General features: G+C 43.9%; 1 protein-coding gene across 2 annotated transcripts in view; it reads left to right on the top strand.

Moving 5' to 3' along the window:
* The window catches only part of LOC126523387 (scm-like with four MBT domains protein 2), a 55,432-nt gene extending 42,385 nt beyond the window's left edge, over positions 1–13,047 (top strand). For both annotated transcript variants that reach the window (XM_055066936.1, XM_055066937.1), the window contains exons 18-21: positions 4,590–4,792; positions 6,471–6,696; positions 9,343–9,537; positions 11,326–13,047. In XM_055066936.1, the coding sequence (XP_054922911.1) occupies positions 4,590–4,792; positions 6,471–6,696; positions 9,343–9,537; positions 11,326–11,466 (765 nt within the window). In that variant the 3' untranslated portion in view covers positions 11,467–13,047. The remainder of the gene's footprint in view (positions 1–4,589; positions 4,793–6,470; positions 6,697–9,342; positions 9,538–11,325) is intronic.
* The last annotated feature ends 7,547 nt before the right edge of the window (positions 13,048–20,594 follow it).

The raw sequence follows: 20,594 nt of genomic DNA, 5'->3' as shown, positions 1-20,594 counted from the left end.
CAGATTTTGCAACTTGTTTCTTGCCGACAGGGCGGAGAGCCAGCAGTTACAAGCGTAAATTCGGATCGAAGCGAGTGGTTGGCACCGTATGGGCACTACCATGTTACTAAGTAATCACGGTTAGGGTGGCTATTATGGTTACCGGTGGTAATGGTCACAGTAAGTCCGGTATACGACGTGCATGCGCAAAAGTCCTAACATGTCACGTATCACTGTACCATATCATGTAGCAAGCAAAAATAAAAATCTCTGGTGCTGCCAATAATCAGTCAGTTACACCTGGAACTATCTTCAGCTGCACAAGGATATTGCCTGCGTATGCCTCGTACCTTCCGCAGTGCTGCAAGTTACTTGTGAGGTGGAGTATTGTTGATAGTATTCTGGCGGGAAACTGGCCGACTTATTCATGTGTGTCGCCACAAAGCTCATTTCCTGCCGTACTTTCCTCCTCTACCATCTTTTGTGGACAGACGCTGCTACTGCACACTGCACACTGCTGTCTGTGTGTGGACACCATGCGCTGACGCTTTCCATGCTTCGCGTGTTTGTCAGTCTTGCGCTGCGTGAGGGTGTTACATAATACTATATTGTGTTCATGTTTCACACGAGAACCTAAATTTTTTTTTTTTTTTGCCGTGTATCCTTGTGGAGGCAGCCCGCGACCGGAGATGGCTTAGAAGCATACAGTTAAACCTTACTATAACAAAATTCAATATAATTAAATTCTCTGTATAACAAAGAATTAAACTTTTTATAACCTCTTGACCATATATGTTGAACCTCAGTATAACAAACCAAGTTTATACACAATTTAAATGCAGTGGACTCTCTTTAAATGGAACGTCAAGGGACCAGGGATCTGGAGTTCCATTTCATCATCGTCAGCCTGATTACGCCCACTGCAGGGCAAAGGCCTCTCCCATACTTCTCCAACTACCCAGGTCATGTACTAATTGTGGCCATGTTGTCCCTGCAAACTTCTTGATCTCATCCGCCCACCTCACTTTGTCGCCCCCTGCTACGCTTCCCTTCCCTTGGAATCCAGTCCGTAACCCTTAATGACCATCGGTTATCGTCCCTCCTCATTACATGTCCTGCCCATGCCAATTTCTTTTTCTTGATTTCAATTAAGATGTCATTAACTCGCGTTTGTTCCCTCGCCCAATCTGCTCTTTTCTTATCCCTTAACGTTACACCCATCATTCTTCTTTCCATAGCTCGTTGCATCCTCAATTTAAGTAGAACTCTTTTCGTAGTTTCTGCACCGTACGTGAGTACGGGTAAGACACAGCTGTTAAACACTTTTCTCTTGAGGAATAGTGGCAACCTGCTGTTCAGGATCTGAGAATGCCTGCCAAACACACCCCAGCCCATTCTTATTCTTCTGATTATTTCAGTCTCATGATCTGGATCCGCGGTCACTACCTGGCCTAAGTAGATGTATTACCTTACCACTTCCAGTGCCTCGCTACCTATCATAAACTGCTGTTCTCTCCCGAGACTGTTAAACATTACTTTAGTTTTCTGCAGATTAATTTTAAGACCCACCCTTCTGCTTTGCCTCTCCAGGTCAGTGAGCATGCATTGCAGTTGGTCCCCTGAGTTACTTAGCAAGGCAATATCATCAGCGAATCGCAAGTTACTAAGGTATTCTCCATTAACTCTTATCCCCAATGCCTCCCAATCCAGGTCTATGAATACCCGCTGTGAATAGCATTGGAGAGATCGTATCTCCCTGCCTGACGCCTTTCTTTATTGGGATTTTGTTGCTTTCTTTATGGAGGACTATGGTGGCTGTGGAGCCGCTATAGATATTGTGGTATCCTGTGTTAACTTCTGGTTTCGGTTTTGGGTCTTTACATCAGGGCGCCACTCAGCGCCAAACGCTGTAAGTTGCTTTCCTGCTTCCCCTCGGAGAAATAAAAGTGCATTCTTCGTCTGGTCCCCGACTGAAGCAGTCCGGCTCTTTCTTGCGGCGCTGCGCGCCCCGGCCGTTTAGGCCACATGCCGTAACCCTTTTGTCCAGGCGCCCCGTCGAAGCCACAACAGATATCCTTCAGTATTTTTACATACGGCTCATCTGCACCCTGATTCCGTAATGCCTTCATGACTGCTGAGGTTTCGACAGAATCAAACGCTTTCTCGTAATCAATGAAAGCTATATATAAGGGTTGGTTATATTCCGCACATTTCTCTATCACCTGATTGATAGTGTTCCTGATTCTATTTGCGATTACCTTAGTAAATAGTTTGTAGGCAACTGACAGTAAGCTGATCGGTCTATAATTTTCCAAGTCTTTGGCGTCCCCTTTCTTATGGATTAGGATCATGTTAGCGTTCCTCCAAGATTCCGGTACGCTCGAGGTCATGAGGCATTGCACATACAGGGTGGCCAGTTTTTCTAGAACAATCTGCCCACTATCCTTCAACAAATCTGCTGTTACCTGATCCTCCCCAGCTGCCTTCCCCCTTTGCATAGCTCCCAAGGCTTTCTTTACTTCTTCCGGCGTTACTTGTGGGATTTCAAGTTCCTCTAGACCATTCTCTTCCATTATCATCGTGGGTGCCACTGGTACTGTATAAATCTTTATAGAACTCCTCAGCCACTTGAACTATCTCATTCATATTAGTAATGATATTACCGGCTTTGTCTCTTAACGTATACATCTGATTCTTGCCTATTCCTAGTTTCTTCACTGCTTTTAGGCTTCTCCCGTTCCTGAGAGCATGTTCAATTCTATCCATATTATACTTCCTTATGTCAGCTGTCTTACTTGTTGATTAACTTGGAGTTCCATTTACTGAGAGACTAAGCGGAATACGAAACCAACCAACCATGAGGATGGTGTTCCGTATAAGAGGCAGGTTCCGTTTAAGTCATCTCCGTTTATCGAGATTCCACTGTATAATGAAATTTCAGTGTCGCCGCAAAGGAATACCGAAGCAATAAATGGAAACTGCCATGGATGCAGGTGGTCAACTGGTTGAAAGTTGTCATGTTCTGCATAAAGTCCAAGTGCCGTGTGCATGTGAGGGAGAGCATGCGAAGGTGAGCCGAAAAAGATGGTGCCAGGGGGGGGAGGGGGCAGGTGAGCGCATGACTCCTCCTCTAGCCTAGGCTGTCATTGTGGCCCATGCACCCTCATCTCTGAGGTAATCTGTGGTGGATGCCAATGTTGGGCAAGCCGAGATGGCCGTGACTTCACGTGCTGTGTGCGGTTAGTGCTGGAGGTCGTGTGTGGAGATATCTCGAGTTTTGGGGACGCCTTTGTTCCACTGCAAGTGACACTGTCAGCCTAGGCTGCGCAGATGCGAAAGCTTCGCAGGCTTTGCTTTGTCCCGCCAATGTGAAGGTATCGTTAATACGGCCTGAAACTTTATTCACCAGCTCTTAAATTCAACAAGATGAAAACATTTTTCTCATTGGTATTGGTTTTCCTCCAGCTAGCAGATAATTAGGAAAAGTTTACGGTGCTTTTTGTGTAAAAAAAATTTACGGGCAGCTGTACTTATTTGCATAAGAGGTGCAATTTCAGTATAACGAAATTTCAATATAATGAAATAATGTGCCACTTTCACCAACTTCATTATATTGAGGTTTAACTATATTACACCGTGTATTGGTCTTCTCTTCGGTGATTTCTGCAGTTGATTGTTAGAGAGAGAGAAGCCGTCCACTAAGCCCCAGTGAAATCGGTATCCCAGTGCCCCGCAGCTCGTCCTATCATGCTGGGCATATAGTTTTGTGCTATGTATGTATTTCACATAGAGCATCACGAACATGGGTACTGTGCTTTTATGTACTGTACATGCTTTTGTCGTGAGTTTTTATCACTCTGGCATCATTTGGGAAGTAAGTGGGTGTTCTGAACTGAAACATTCGATTCATATTATATTAGAAAAACATTAATAGTTTTGTTATTGTGCAACTTTACATGGGGCGTAAACTCAGAATCCACGTCTGGGGATGGTTTCGTCTCGCGATAGCACGCTTGTGGTGAATCAGATTCCAGCTGCTCTGACTCCGCATCTACATGTCAGCGACGAGTGAGGTAGCAAACGAAGTCATAAAAAAAGGACTTCCCATGGTCGTTGCACATGGCTGCAAGCGTGTCTGCTTTGTGAAAGCAGATACCAATTTATTTACTTTTTATTTGCCTATGGGTCACACTCAGGAAGTCCGGGCTCAAATCTATGCAAAAAGAAAGTGGCCCTTAAATGAGAACATTTGGTAATTCACCATGACTGTATATGTCCGAACATGTAGGCAAGTCTGTACAAGTAGATGAGGACAAGAAAAAGATTTAGCAGACACGAGCACCCATGTCCGTTACTTCTTCCTTGTCCACTTGTACTCTATAGTCTTCAAGTAACGGATAATCACTAGCCCAATTTTTACATGCACACATTTTTTGTTTGTTTGTTTGGGTGCTCATAAGCAAATAAAGGCTAACTCCCTAACATGTGTCCCTTTGAATACTTTCTGAACTTCCTGCCTGGGTGTTACATTGTGTAGTCCATAGCACCTCCCTGCAAGCTGTTCACCTCTCTCTCGTCACGGTTTAAGTGGTGCTATGATTCACTTGCAGGCATCTGAGCAAGGTGCAGCTTCCAAGGAACTCAATGCCACTTCTACCTCTAACACTAACACCACCACCTCTGCTGCTGCTGCTGCTGCCGTGAAAAAGTCGGAGCGGCTGTCAAATCGTCCAGCCACACGGCCGCCCACTCGGATTGGACATCGACCACCTGGTCGACCGCCTGGCCGACCGCCCAAGTCTGCTAACAGGCAGTGCGTTGCTTTCTCCACAACTCGTACGGTCTCTGGTATCGGTGTGAGCTGTTGTGCTTGAAAACTCAGAATGCTCGTAATTTCATCAGCGATGATTGGTTGCGGGATCTCGATTAACCACTTTCCAGGGGTACTTTTATTTTTTTTTAATCTTGTGCACACGAAACATAAATTTATAATTTGAGCAACACTAATACTAAACAACCCTAGAAAACCGTCACTGCATATGTGTTGCAAGTACTCGAATAATACAAGCCATGATACGACACATACAGTCCTAGCTATATCAGAATTCCTGACAGTTTAGGTGTCATGGCTGATGTGTTGGTGTATCAAGACAACTGCTGTGACACAGGATGAGGCTGATAGTCTGGTGGCTGCTGTAGCATATCACAGGGCCTGTCCTGGTTTTTTACTCGCTTACACAGTTTCTTTGTAGGGTAAGTGTGGCTTTTTTGGCATTGTAGAAAAGTAATTTACTAATACAGCTCAGATTATTTTTTTTAATGTCCCTTTAATGAATCGATGGACAGCCCGGGCATTGGCTTAGCTAATCAGCAATCGCTGGAAGTGAAATTAGTCGATCCAGAATACGGCCCCAGCTTGAAAACTTAGCTTGTGAAAGGAGTAAAAAAAATGTTTGCTAAAATGTTAAGTGAACTCTCTGCTTTTAGTGCGAGCTGCCCCCAAAGATTGAACTTCCTACAGCGAGCCTTGGCTGACTTTAGTACTGTAAAATTTTATTTACGGGCCACTAGCTGACCAATGAGTGCTTTTCCTGTCGAAAGCATGAAATGCCAGTTTCTGTTTTTGACATTGGTCATTTACACGAGTGAGACGAATAAACTGAGGTGCTCGATTTAAAGCTACAGGAAGGGAAGAGACAATGAAGCCAGGGAAAGCACAGGGGAAATTAATTATTAATTTCACTTAAGTGTAGAAGTAATATGGAAAATGGAAAAGAAAAGAGAACTTTCTGGTGGGAGCCATCTTGGTTATGTGTGACATGCCCGCCGTACACTTTCTTGGGTTTTTGTGTATGTCTACTAGACCTAATCCCAGGAGTGTTAGCCAGCGCCACCTGTCATGGCTGGAGCGATGGATGTGGAACACCCTTTCAGCCTTTCAGTTGTAGATATCAGGTGGTACTACATGAAAATAAGAGCAGACAGGCTTCATGTTGTTTTAAGTAACAAAGAGTTGTGCCCCTCAATTCCTCTTATTTTTTATAGCCCATTGAATAAGGAGGGTCTCAACTTCGGCTGTCTTGATGCCATGAGATAACAGATAACAGTATTGGTTAAAACTTCATTGCCTTCTTCTCAGAAATCCTAAATGAAATTCAAAAGAAGGAAACAGGTATTTTAAATAAATGATTAAATAGTCAGTGATAAATAAGGTGAGGGTCACCTGCCACTGAAAAATTTGACTTTCCCGCTCAATGTTGGCACTTTTTGCGACTGGAGGGAATTATTCCTCAGCACTTAATATTCCTTGGTGGTGTCTCTTCCAAGTACTCATGATCAGGCGTAGTGTTGTTTGGCTTCTATGATGATGTCAAGACTGGTGTGTTTAGTGTTACATGGCTGACAGTCGGAAAGAAGCAGTAAGTGTTTCGTGAGGGCTGGCATTGCTGTTGTTGAGCGCTCTGTGTCCCTCTTGGAACGTCCGAACGCAGGCCTCCTCCCCCTGTCAGCTCATCCTGTGCATCAAATGCACCGCCACCAGACGATCGGCCTGGCGTGCGCACACGAGGTGCACGCCTGCCCGACTTCAAGACCCTCAACTTGGACCTGCGTTGGCAGAAGCCTCTGCGGGCACGTCTGCTGTCCAACAAGAAGCAACAGCAGCAGGCATCACGCTCGGACACCCCAGACTCTCTGTCCTCCGAGGGTACCGCTGAGGCAAGTGGATGGCCGTCGAGCCATTTTTGTGGCAGGAGCCATATACAGTATTTACATAAGTATAATGAGAGCGTGTTTTATGTGATTACTATCCTGATAAAGCACCTTCCCTTAGTGACATCAGTTGTCTAAGTGGCTGTAACATTCTGCTGCTGAGTATGAGGTTGCAGGTTCGATTTCCCTGACTGCTTCCTCGGGGGACAGCATGTAAAAGTGTTCACATACTACTTTGATTCAGGTGCACATAAGGCAAAGTTAATCCAGGGCCCTCCACTATGCTGTCTCTCAGAGTCCCAGTGCTGCTCCAGCCGTGTTTAACTTTTGTTGAAATTGGTTATAAACGAGTAGTATGTACTATTGAAGCAATGCTGGCAGAACTGCAGGTGTGGTAGCTTTCTGTATTTATTACAAACTGCCTTTCAGTAGACTTTCTTTAAACGGAACCTCAAGGGACTAAGGAAATTGGTTCCATTTATCAGGAGTTCCATTTACCGAGACAAAGCTGAATACAATTGCATGGCTACAAAACCAACCAACCATGAGGATGGTGTTCCTTTGTTTAAGCAATTTCCATTTATCGAGATTCCGCTGTATTGCACTTTCACAGATTACGCATGCACCTTGGATATGACACAAATCCGATATCACGGCCTCCGAGATTTTCGGCCCGCCATGGATGCGGCCTAATCTCGGAGGTTGTTTCAAGGACATGTGCTGGTTCTCAATGGTCCGGTTTCTGTGTCACCTCCTGCAAGTAATAATGACTGTGTATTTTTCCAGTTGCTATATCAAAACCATAAATTCTTGAGTTCCTCATGTTGCAGCCACTCATATTTCATACGCAAGATTTTGTAGGAAGGCCGCCCTACATTTTCACTACATGAAACTGGGAACCTTGCGCTGTCCGCAGTTTCATTGCAGTTGGCTTATACTGACACATACTGGGCCACATACTGGGTTCACAGATACTGGGCCAGACCTGCCAAGCACAGGGCTACATTTATTTTGGGGCTGACAAAAAGTGTACCTTCTTATATACATTGCATGAGCTCTGGTCCCTTTGAGTTAGCTTTGCCGCAATTGAGCCGTGTTATGCGATGAAGCATATGCAAGCTATTGCGGTGAGGCAGAGTTTAGAGGGGTCACTGTCACAGAACATTACATGTGTCGCTTAATTATCCATGTGCCCACGCACAATCCTTGGTCATAGTGTGAGGGCTGAGACATTTAATAGCTGTGCTGTCAACCATACAGAGCAGCCTCTGACATTGCTGTGGTGATTTGCGGCCTTTCTGACGGTCTCATTTTCCCTGCTGTTAAGTTTTTTTTACGGCGATCCCTTAAAAAACATATCAACAAATTGGGCAAAGCAGTTAGTATTTATATGCAGCATGAAAAATTGCTAATTAGAACAGCAGTGCAGTTTGCAGCACATTTTGGGTACGAGTTTCTTCAATCTAGTGCTGGGCACAGGATTTCTATCAAATGGGAAAACTTAGCATATTGGCTGGCTTCAATGCTGCAAAACACGTTCTTTAAAGTTAATTAGTGAATTTGCATTACTTGTCACTCCGCTGCATTTATTTGAATGAAGTGGAGTGTGAAGCAAATTAGGGCAACGAAAGTTTGCCATCCACCATGAACATTGTTGACTTGAGGCAGCTACTCTGCGATCAGGGCGGTGCTCTCAGGGACGTGACGCTCGAGGATTTTGTCTTCGGTAATGCTTGCGCTGTGATAAATGAAGAGCTGGACGATGACGCAATAATCCAGACCGTCACAGACACAGGCCCGGAGGACGATGACTCGGGCGAAGAACTCCAGGTTGCAAGCAGCGCAGCTATACCGAAACAAATCATGAATGCGCCAGATCTCCTTCGCACACACGCAGTCTTGCACTCGCATGAGGAGGCCTTGGTAGCTCTACCAACTTACGAGCGCCTTATAAACCTGACGCTCATGAAAAGCAAATGGCAGGTTAGGCTGGTGGAGTTATTTGCTTCCACCCGAATTGGATGGAATTGCTCTTTAAGGTCAAATAAATATTCCATCGTTCATGACTTCGTTAGCTTCCCGATGAGTATGTTTGTTGCCCCCAAAGATTCACCTGCCAGGAGTGTTCTCATCTTTATTTCCACTGGTGAAATATATGAATCTCAATTTAACGAAACTCGCAATTTAACAAAGTTTTTTCATGTGCAAGTAGGACTTAGTTATATTGAGGTTCGGCTGTAGTAATAAGGAAAAGGGAACAAAACGATAACTTGCTGCAGGTTTGAGCTGGACCCACGCCTTCTGCATGCTAACTGTAGAAGATAGCATCTGTAGAAGTCTTATCATTGTAGAACTGTAGAAGTCTTATCATCAACTTTCATTCCCCCGTTGCTTATTATTCCTACATTTCAGTTAGAAAGAAAAGTTATTTTTCCTGTGCTTTTACTAGCGTCGTTGCCTGTTGGCCTCATTCATTTGGTTCCCCCTTTATTCTTCTCGTTTGTTTTAATATGTGTGCCATATGGGGCTGTGTACCTTCACTTGATATTAATGTCGCTTCTTAACTTTCTGTTCTCAATATTCCTTGTGGCAGATCTCTTGAGTAAAACGAGAAGAAAAACGGAACACTTAATTTTCCTCTTTCTTGTACAGTCGGCACAAGAGGCATCTTCACGGTCGTTATCGTCGTTGGCGAGTACACAGCAGCAGCAGCAGCAGCAGCAACCAAAGCCCCACATTCCCCACCTGTGCTTGGAGTCGAATCCCATTGAGTGGACCGTTGGGGATGTGGCCCGCTTCGTCGCCGGCACCAACTGCGCGCCCCTCGTTCGTGTCCTGCAGGAACAGGTGAGCCCTCTGCACGTTCACAAACTCTCCCCCTCCTTTACAGATATTGGGACACTGATGAGAAGCACTAAATCAGTTTAAAACTGATAAGGTATTCTTCTAAAACCATATTTTTGTAATTTGTGGGAGTAGGTTGATTACTAGAAGAGAAAATTAAGACCCAACTTGCTAAAGTTCGTCGTGCTAAATCCCAGTGCTGGTAAGCCGGTGTGACCTCATTGATTTCAGTGTTTTCTTTCATTTAGGTTGTGATGCAATTGAAGTTCTCGAACCGTGCCAAGCTCACTCTTTGCCTTTTTGAGAGTACGATGTAGTCCCTCTTTACTGATAAAGACTTAACTGTGCCCTAACAAATAACATTGAAATCCATGACTTCACAACAAGTTGGTGCAGGAATTTCAAGGTGGAATCGCCACCAGTCTTTCATTCTTGCGTTTCTTCTGACTGACCAAGCCTCCTCTGGTTTCCCTTGGTATTGTAGAAAGGCAGTTTACTAATACAGATCCACTTTTTTTTTCTTTAGTGTCCCTTAAAAGTAAAGCCCCCAAACAACCTCTCAAAATTTTTGACACATTTCAAACGAACATGCTGCACATCATGTAAAGAATGCAGTATCAATCGTCTTTGGCAGATGCGGCAGTCTAGGTGTCGTGGTAATGCCACTAGTTCAGAAAAGCAATCCTGTGTTCCTTTCCTGGCATTTTCGGTGTCTCCTTCATGTTTCGTGATGTCAGCAGAGTGCTCCAGATGACAACGTCAACATGACGAAAGCCGATTGTGTGTCCCGAGAATGGAGGGAGGCATGCCCACTATGTGCCATCGAACCTCTTATGGAGCCTCCAGACAATCAGCTTCATGCAGAGAGTGATTAGGGGCCAACAATGGAGGCGCTATTCTTCTTGTGCGCTGGCGCTACCCGTAGCTTTACTGTGCCGCATAAAGTCGGTGAGCATACGTGGTAAGCAGGAGCAAGCAGTGAGTGGAGAGGGTAGCGAAGGAGAGCAGGAAACCCCGGCAAATGCGTACTCGTTCATCAAACACCTGTAACTTTGCTATTACTGTGCCATTTCGAAAAATTCTTGCGGCTATATGTTCATTACAGACTAGTACACATCAGCCACTGTGTAACTCATTGTCAAGCTCAGGGTGCTGTAGGGGCCCTTTAAATTTAAGCTGCATTCGTAAAGTACGCTGCTGCAATAGTAAAATGGCCATTCTTGCCATGGTGGGACGCTTGGTAAGCCAGGAGAGGTTCAACAACAACAAAAAAGAAGACGGGTGGCAACGCTGCACTGAAATTTCTGCGCCAGTTCGATGTGACGTCATAAATGTGGACAGTGTGTGCTTGGGTCTACTGAATCGTTCATTGGTAATGAACTGAATCACATCGTAAAGGATTAGAGAGATTGTAAAGATTACAGAAAGAGAGACTAGCAAGTTTGGAGAACTTTCCTGCTCTTAAAATGGCACAAGACACGAGCGTATACTTCAAAATCTGTGACGTCTCACCGACATACCTTTGCCAAGGTTTGGGCTCGTTATTCAGACAAAGCAAAGTTCCGCCTTCATTTCCTCCACTAGCAATCGACTCACGTCTGTGAAATGAACAGCCACTTCTACTGTGAGATGGGGCTTGGAAGCCCAGAAAGATGCAAAAAAATATAAAGACTGGTGACAGCTGTGCTCATTGACTTGGATACCATTCGTAAGCTGATACACATGTTTAACACCATTAATGGGTCATCACCCAATTGATCTTGCACTTTCCTCTTTCTCTCGTCTGCACAGGAAATTGACGGCCAGGCTCTACTCCTGCTGACACTACCATTGGTTCAAGAGTTCCTTGAACTTCAGCCGGATCCTGCCATCCAGTTTTGCCAGCTGCTGGAACGGATAAAGCTGGCCTTCTACCTCCAGTATGCCAAGTGAAGCAACATGGTTGTTATGGACATTCGTGACTAAGGAATAGTGTGATTACCGGTGGTGACATCAGCTTGGCATGTGTCTCAGTTCCGTCTGCTCCTCTGTGATGGTAGCAGACGAAAATACTTGTGGCTACTCTATGGGCACGGGTTGCTGATGTCAAATTAGGTTTGATGTCAAACCCAGAGAGTATTTACTGATTAAGCATGAGTAGAGTGTTTCCTGTCGTATGTGACCACACTGTATTAGCTGGCTGGTGACAAGCCTTGGTGACCTTGGTGACCTTGGTGAAGGCTTGCCTGGGTCAAAAGAGTCGTCCTGTGATTGTTTCTTTTGCCCGCTTACGACATTTTGCTGTCACACCAGTCCTTGGTGCCTGGAGCACTGATTTACCGTGCGCTGCTGGTGTGGGGATCTGCAAAACGCGGTGGTAGCCTGAGAAAAGTTCTCTGAGTGAACAGAGAAGTGTGTGCATTGGGTGGTGCCTTAATTGAGTTCCATTTTGTCAGGTTTGTTGGGCTGACAGTTTCTGAAGGTGGCAATCTGTGATGCTGAAGCAATTGAGTGACAGGGTGTGCAAACAGCCAAAAGCCCTTGTGGCATATTTTCTAGAGAATGCCATAAAATCCTTCATGTAATACTAGGCATTGTTTTGGATTCCGGTACACTTCAAATCTGCTTCTTGCATTATATTGAGAATCACAATTCCTCCTTTTTTGTTTTGCAATATGTTTGTCAGTCATATATGGCCAAATACCAGGTTGTTTGAAGTCATATTACTACAAGATCTTTCCCTCGATTTATAGCCCCCTAAATTTCAATTGTATTACACTTTGGTTGGTATTATTTGCAGAGTTGAAAGCTGGAAAAAAAGAAAAAGCTAGGTGTCTGACTTGTAACTGAGATGCAGTAGTGTGGCTAGGCACATTCAAGCTGTACACAAGATCAGTTTGTTTGTGTCTGCTGTGTTCGTAAACGTTTCGTCCACGGATGTTTGATAGCAGTTACTCTTGGCGTTATCACTAGGCGAAAGTGTCAGATTGGTTGCCTTATTTGACATGGCACCTGGACATTATAATGGCAGCAGAACTTTTGAAAGGCAACCCCATGCATGGAGAGCAAGCGGTAGTTCCTTATGTCACCTGTTTTATCCTTGGCAGTGGATTGCCTTGCATAGGTACATCACAACGCAAGAGCAGATGTCAAGGGGAGCAGCAGACTCACCTGTCTTGGACTCAACCGTGGCCTGTGATTGTAAAGCGAGCTGTTAGATTGCAAACAAAGTTTCACTTGCTATACTGACCTCAACATTCACTCTTGTGAAGTACGCAAGACTTGGCCTGCTCATCCTTGCTGATATGATCAAAGATGTCTTTGTGCTGTGCATTTTAAAAGTGCGAAAGCAACACTGTTACTCTTAACACTTGTACTTTCTTTGGGGTGTAATTTTTACTGCACAGCAATAATTGTCCATCATGTGTCCATCATGTTTGGAAAACAATGGGACACTTATACACATGGGGTGCTACTGAGAGGAAACGATGTAGTGCACAGTGGTAAATTAAATACATGCAAAATCGATGGTAATTATTGTTGATAGGCAAACTGACACCCTAAAGGGTATGCAGTTTGTAAGAGTGTTGTTCTTTGACATCCAGTTCGCCAGCTTTTTTGACTTGCAGAGCCATTAACAGTACACTGTAAGACTATAAGGAAGTGCTCCATTTTCCAGCTCCATTCTCGAGAGTTCTCATGCTCTTGAATGAGCACTCTGATTGGGCATGCGGAATCTGCAAAATGGAGTTAACTAGGGAATGTTCTTTTACACCTGCTTAGAGGAGTGAATGGTGATTTCTCGGTCCTTTGTGTTGCGTAAACTCTTCCACAAATATTGTGAGCATTTGCATTCAATCTGCTAGGTGTTCTAGCTTGTAGTGCCATTAAAGCTCTGAGAACAAAATGGAGTGTTCTGTTGGCAAATTCTGTTTCTGAAAGTTCCCATACTTTGCAATCAAGTATGTTCACTCTCATTTGACATGAGTATTCTGAGCAAGGGAGTTAAACATGGCGCAATGTGTTACCCAGGTAAAGGAGTTATCAGTATGCATTTTGTAGAGTGGGTACACTCTTACAAAAGTTTACACCCTTTAGGGCTTATCTTGTCCCACAACAATAATCATCATCTGCCTTGCTTGTGCTTCCTTTCTTGAAAACTTGGTGCTTGCTGCTTTCCTGTCAAGAATGCTGTGTTACGCTGATAACATGCAAGCCGTTCGTGACTTGGAAGTACCGGGCTCGCAGTGGGCAAGACAGATGACGATATTGTTGTGGGACAAGATACGACCCAGAAGGTGTGAACTTTGTTGAGAGTGTATGTGAATCCGTGCCCAATTACAGCTTGCTTCCTCTGAATGCTGTCAAAGCAGACCACAAATGTCACAGTAGAGTCGTCGTATTTTGGTCATGTGATCTAGGCTTTTCAAAGTGGTTGTGATTGCAGTCACAGTTGTAATGCCTGGGATCAGTGTAGCCATTGGGGCCAATCGTTGCGAGAGAAAGTGCATTTGCACAAAGTACATTTCAGCATCAGTTTTAATGATGTTTATATTTTTTTTACTTTTTGCCTTATTTACATCCTGTCATCCTACCTCCTTTTAAGTCTGCTTTTATTCATGGCACCTACGCAAAGTCCTAAGCCATAAATTTGCATGAAAAGTGTACTTCATTAGTATTGATTCTAGTATAATGTCACTATTTCTTTGTCTCTAGTGGAAAAAAGTGTGGCTGTGATGCATTAGGCATATATAGCATTAGTGAAAACTTTATCTGCAGGCTTTTGCGTCAAAATTAGGCTGACAGTAGTCATGGACTGCTCACGTTTTTCACGTTTTTCTCCTTCCCAGTGGATGACCCTGTACTCATGTTGTATAACTTTCTCTAGAGTTCCTCCAATAATTTTGATTAGAAGTACTCATTTAAAACACATTAGCCAACAGGATCACCTTAAGCTCGATAAAAACTGACTCAACTAAACATGTAGACCTCCGTGAGACAACATAATTGGGCTTACACTACAACATGTTGTGATACAGTTGTGTCGAGGATCTGCCTAGCTCTCTTCATTCTTGGCTCAGCCGTGGGACTGTCTGCTGTAGCTAGGCTGCTTCGAATGACTGATTGCATCATGGCATTTGTGTCGTGTCATGGGTTCCAGATCATACACTGCCCAGTTGCACAGCTCGCCACCGTCCTTCACACCAAGCTGGTGCTGTTCACCTCGCTGTTTGTAGTCATTCTCTCTCTCTTTTTTTTTACTTCATGCAGGGCTTGCCCTGAAGAAGTGAGCTTATGGTTGTTTCACCTTGTGATTGGGCTTACAGTGCCTTTGACTGGTCATTTCACTGCAAAGATTGTGTGAATAAGCAAATACGCTTTTTTGTAAGAAAAAGAAAAACTGCTCCAGAAGGGATGTTGAAATGTGATTATCACTGTTAGAGGCTGTTTAGCCTTGTTGTAGAGCTTAATGTTGCATTAAATGACTTCGTAAACCCAGCAGAGTGCTCATGAACAACCAGTCAAAGATGCTGTCAGTGTACAAAGATGTGTCAGTGTTGTTACCTCAACAAGACAGACGTAAAAGTTTAAAACATATCGCGCTTGCATCTTCTGGTTCCGATTGTTGATTCTGTACCATGCCACACGGTGTGTGAGGTAATTTGCCAGGGTTAGCTGAGATGAGCAAGCTCCGTGTGTGTGTGTGACAAACAGACGACAGACTCAACGAGCGGATGACACTATTGCAGACAAGCTGATGCGGACACTGTTGCGGCAAGCATCCGGCGTAGCACCCTAATCACTGTCGGTGAATACAAACTATCATTCACCGCTACACTAATCAACTGCGAGCACCCTGGCAGGCTGTGCAGCACACTCCGAAAGTGCCAAAAGAAGAGCAACTTATCCGTCATGACTGCAGTGTGGGCAGCTGAACATGTGCTTGGAAATTTGACCACACGCACTTTTCCTTGCTGTCAGATATCGAGAAATAGAAAATGTAAGCGTGGTACTGCACTTACTCTTGGACATAGTGCAATTGCTGCTTTACACTGGTGTACTGCCATGTCAGCAGAAACTGTAATAAGTTCACTGAGGCATGCCCAGGCTTCTACACACAAACATATAGGTAACTATAGACGCAGGTGGCAAGTAAATTTTGCACAGTAAATGATGCAAGATTTGCCGACTACCATAAGGCACCAAAGGAACACTTTTTGTAGAGCCAGGTTTTAGCACATGAGAGTTTCCGTCATAATAGCAGCCTGTGCTTTGAGACAGCCAAGTTGCTATTGGAAACTAAAAAATGATGTCATTTCTGTAACACTGTTGGCATTTGCTGCTATTAGAAAAGTATGCGAGACACATGTGGGTGAAGTGTTAGCAGTGGCATTAATATAAATTGGTGATCCTGTGGTGCAAGTGTGAGATGATTCCACTAACTAATGAATGAGTTGGACCACTGTTTTTCTTGCAGTCAATGTGTTCATTATGTGTTTGGCAGATTTTATGCTTGTCATCGTTTGTGTGACTGAAAGCAAATCAGTGGACACTTCTCGCAGGTGTGCTGTTTGCATGTGTGTGTGTTGGCCAACCTGTTGAGAGTGAGGACATCAAACGTTATACCAAAGTGCAAGAATGTTGTTACCTATGATCAAAAGTTTAATGCATATGTTATTTTTCTCTGTGAATAAAGTGCACCGTCCGAAGCATGTGTGTTTTCTTTGCCAGAGATGGTCATGCACTGTAAACTTCAGTGCAACCCCAGATTCTGCAAAGATCTAGACGGCTACACTCGCTACACTTAGGGAGAGCGTGCTGGCTATTGTCACTGGTGGCTGCAGGTGCATGGTAGACTCTATATAAGATCAATGTGACAGGAACTTGCAAATTCGTCTGTCTTGTCGAAGCTTAAATTAAAGGTCCCTCACAAGGCCCAGTCGGAAATTTAGTTTTGCTAAAGTTGAAGGGTACTGACATATTTGTTTTGACTCCTCATTTTTTTCATTAAATGAAGTCCCTAGATCTCTAAACCCTAGAAAAAATACTGGCAAGCCTCAGAACACCCTAAATAATGTAATATAATAGCTTTTCTACAGACTGTTCAGTTTCGTTTCCCAGGAAATTGCAGTGCCGTGTTGTCATGACACAGAAGGTGGTCACATGGGAACAGGACATGCGACGTTTTGGCACTTGCTTCGACTCACTCGTTTGCCTCCTATGCTTCTACCCACTGTTAGGTCCGACGTAGCAGCACAGCAGACGACCAAGTGAGTGTCAAACATCTCAATGTCCTGGCTCCCACATGATCACCTTCTGCCTCACGATGTCACGATGCAGTAGCCTCCTGGGAAATGAAGCTGGCTATAAAAAAGCTACTACATTGAATTATTTAGGTTGCTCTCAGGCTAGCCAGTACTTTCCCTGGGGTTTCAAGGTTTCAAACCTTTATGAATGCGAGAGCGTTAAGAGCTCCATGTCACAGAAAATCCAGCGTCGGCTTCTTGCGTCCAGCGTCGGCCGTTGTTCTGGCAAAAATCATTCCGAACCACGCATACCCAACCACGCAGGCCATCTGTGTAGTGCAAAGTTACTGAAGTAATTTAATTTCTCAAAGCAAAATGCGTCAGAAAAATTTTAAAGTGCTACTTGCACACAAGCTACAGACATGATAGCGTCGGATTATAATTTGAATATACAAGAACACATAATTCTGCTATGCGGAAACTCAAACACAAATTTCTTTTCCAGCGTTTCTAGCATTCGTAAAGTGGCGCACCTGGTTCCTTGCAGCACCTCCAGATGGCGCTCGCCTCCACCGCATCGCGCCCCACGCAAGAGGCCGCGTTTCTACCAGAAAGCTCGCCTTCGCGCATAGCGTTCGCCGCCAGCGTTTCGCGGTAAACATTACGGTTACAGACGCTGCAGTTGCCGGGAAGTGTGAGAAGCAGTCAGGGATCTTTGAATGCTATTGCCTTCCACTCTTAAAGACGAAGCTTAAGCATCCTCCAAATTTCTTAAAGAAAAAAAAAAAAAAAAAATTGGTGGCGCATTTGTTCTCCCTCGAGATGATTGGCGGCATCAATGTGATTAGCAATCAGATGGGTGTGTAATTGGTGATATATCTTATATGTTAGGCTGGTTATTATCAAGAGCAGCGCATACCCAGTAGTACACACCCAGTGATTCAAGCTGGCATTAAAGAGGTCGATTGAAGAGTGGCGCATAATCGGGGACATGTACCCAGTGACCCCAAGTTGGCATGGAAGGAAAATGGTTAGATCCAGGCATAGATACCGGAAAGTGCGTGAAATGTTATAAGAATGTGGTAATGGGCATCGAAAATGAAGAGCAGAAACTATTATGTAAATACTGCTTTTATGTGCCATACACGGAGCGTTCTACTACTAGAATTTTTACAGCGAAGCTGTCTGTGGCTACCCTTCTGAAAAATTGTGCCGGTGAACAGGAAACGCCTTGCTACAAAGCCTCGCGAATGCTTTGTAGCTTTCCATCTATTGTAGGCCTCTTGGAATAAATACTGAAATTGGCCACTAAGACGACTCTATCATTACGCAGAGTTTCATTTACTTGTCATAATTAGTTCACAGTGAAGTTGTAAACGTTACAGAATTCCCATCTGCTGTCAATACATGGGCATATAGGGGGGGACTCGAGAAAATGGCTGTAACTCTTGTTTTGTCGAAACTATCTGGAAGCAAATTAAATGACAATTAGCCGCTAAGATGACTCTAACATTGCACCAAATTTACTTTTCGCAATTACATAGTTTACAGTGAAGTTGTAAATAGTTTGAAATTACTGTTTGCTGTCAATACATTGGCTTCTATGGGAAGGAAACAGACAGCCCCATGCTCGTCCGCTAGAATAAAATTCTAGTCCAAGTTTTATTCAGCTAATTAACTAGGAAGTATGCTCAATCACAAATGACAAGCGGGACAAAAACGTGAAAATGTACAGGTGCGCCAGGGACACTGAAAAGGTTAAAGGGACCGTTAAAGGGAAACCTTAATTCAGTTTAGACTGATGAAGTAGTATATTTAAAAAATCAATTTCTATAATTTTAGGGTAAGAGGTTGATCACTAGAAGATAAAACGAAAGCCAAACAAATTTTAAAGTTTTGTGCCGGAGCACCAGCACCAGTATGCCAGTGAAATGTAATGAACCTCAATATATTTCAGGTATTTTGGCTGCTATGGCACTGCAAAAGTTTTTAAAACTTGCAAAGTTCAAGATATGGCTCTCTTAGAACACAGCGCAGTCCATCTTCACCAACAATGTATTAGCAGAGCATACCAATAAATAATCATACACTTGTATAAGTTGATATTGTTATACCCACCCTGTTACAGGCGAAGAAGCCCGAGAACAGTATTGCAAATAAAACGTAGGGCAGAGCAGATGCAGTCAAAATCCACGATGCCACAAGCCTAGCTGTTCAGGCAAGGCAACAGCTGTGCCATGCTAGCAGCATACTCATCGTGGAAAGTTACGAGGAGTTCTGGCCATGGACAGAAAAAGGATTTGTCTCCACCAAGTGAAGAGCCAGCGCTGTCCCCAACTCTCAGTGTGCTCGAATAGCCGCTCAACATTTTCTGGACTGCAATCTTATAATCTAGCATTCTCAGTGTTGCCCAAGTGCATTAAAGTGGAGGTGTGTCTCCGAACAACTCCTCATCACACAAGTTACTGAAGAGCGTAACCAAAACCTGGTGACACTCAAGTCCTGTGGTGCTTCCCTGCGGCTTAATTATTATTTATTATTTATTTTACATGTACTGCCAGCCTTGTTACCAGGCCTTAGGCAGGAGTAGGCATTTGAAATAAAAGACATATATGAAATAAGATCAAACAAAATAACAGACACTGAACAAGAATCTGCATAAAAAAACAACATAAGAGAAACCTTTCACAATCATGATTTGATTAGTAAAAACGAGAGATGAATGCTATGGTTTATTCACAAAGTGCAGAAAGAAAGGATGAAACCGTTGGACATTCGACAGTTGTGGCAGGTAGTGCGTTCCATTCAGATATCGTGCGCGGGAAAAAAGAATTTTTAAATACGTTAGTCCTGCAGGTAAAATCTCTAACCTTTTTGTTGTGATAAGAGCGCGTGTAACGGTGACTAGCCGGTAGAATATATGCTGTTTTATCTATTCCTAATTGATTGTTATACAGTAAGAAAAAAAATTTCATTCTGTCCCGGTAACGCCTTATTGCAAGGTTTTCCAGTTCTGCAGCTTCTAGAAGAGATGATGAAGGAAGTTAATGAATATTGAATATATAGCACGACCAAAAGCTTTCTCACACACCATGCATGATAAGAGTAGCCATGGGAAAAGGATGAAGTTGAGAGTGACAAATGTGTGCTCCCAGGGCAGAGAAGAAAAACTGGCATCAACGATGCTAAAGCTTTTGCATTCTGAGGTCACCATTGGCACTACATGATAAAGTTCCATGTTGGACAAGTGATCAATGCCAGCAGGCATGATGGAAAAAGTTTACCTTGCTGGTCAAGCATGGGATGCACCAGCGAACGAGCAACACGGAATCTTGCCTACCTCGCCCTGCTCTCTCCACGACACCACAGAAGCCTTCATCGTAGTTGCTGCCATGGATGCCTGCCACGCTCTAACTGGTAGTCAGAAACGCCTCATTACATAGCACATTCTCTCTGAGGAGTCTGTCAGTAATGCTTTGCATACCTAGCTGGCCTGCTCTTGGGCAGTATGCATTACAGATGTAGTAAATGGTGTTAGAGTGTTCACATCACCGTGTGTGCTATCCTTATCAAATATGAAACATGTTGGGCACTTACATCAATGAGTAACACTTTTTTTTGCGGTACGCTGCCAAGGTAATGGACAGTTTTAGCAGAGCGTCATTTATGGTCAACTCTGACGTATAATTACGCACACAGGCACTCCAGAAAAATGCATTGATTTCAAGTTTTTGTCCGAAAGCATGCCTCTCGAAGACGTGAGCAATGTGCAGACAGCTGGGCTGCAGAACGACAAAGAAGCCACTTTGTTCAGATGACTCTGTAGTGGAGTGG

Source organism: Dermacentor andersoni, chromosome 6, assembly GCF_023375885.2.
Source record: "Dermacentor andersoni chromosome 6, qqDerAnde1_hic_scaffold, whole genome shotgun sequence".
NCBI lineage: Eukaryota > Metazoa > Arthropoda > Arachnida > Ixodida > Ixodidae > Dermacentor > Dermacentor andersoni.
This window is presented reverse-complemented; position numbering and strand designations above follow the sequence as displayed.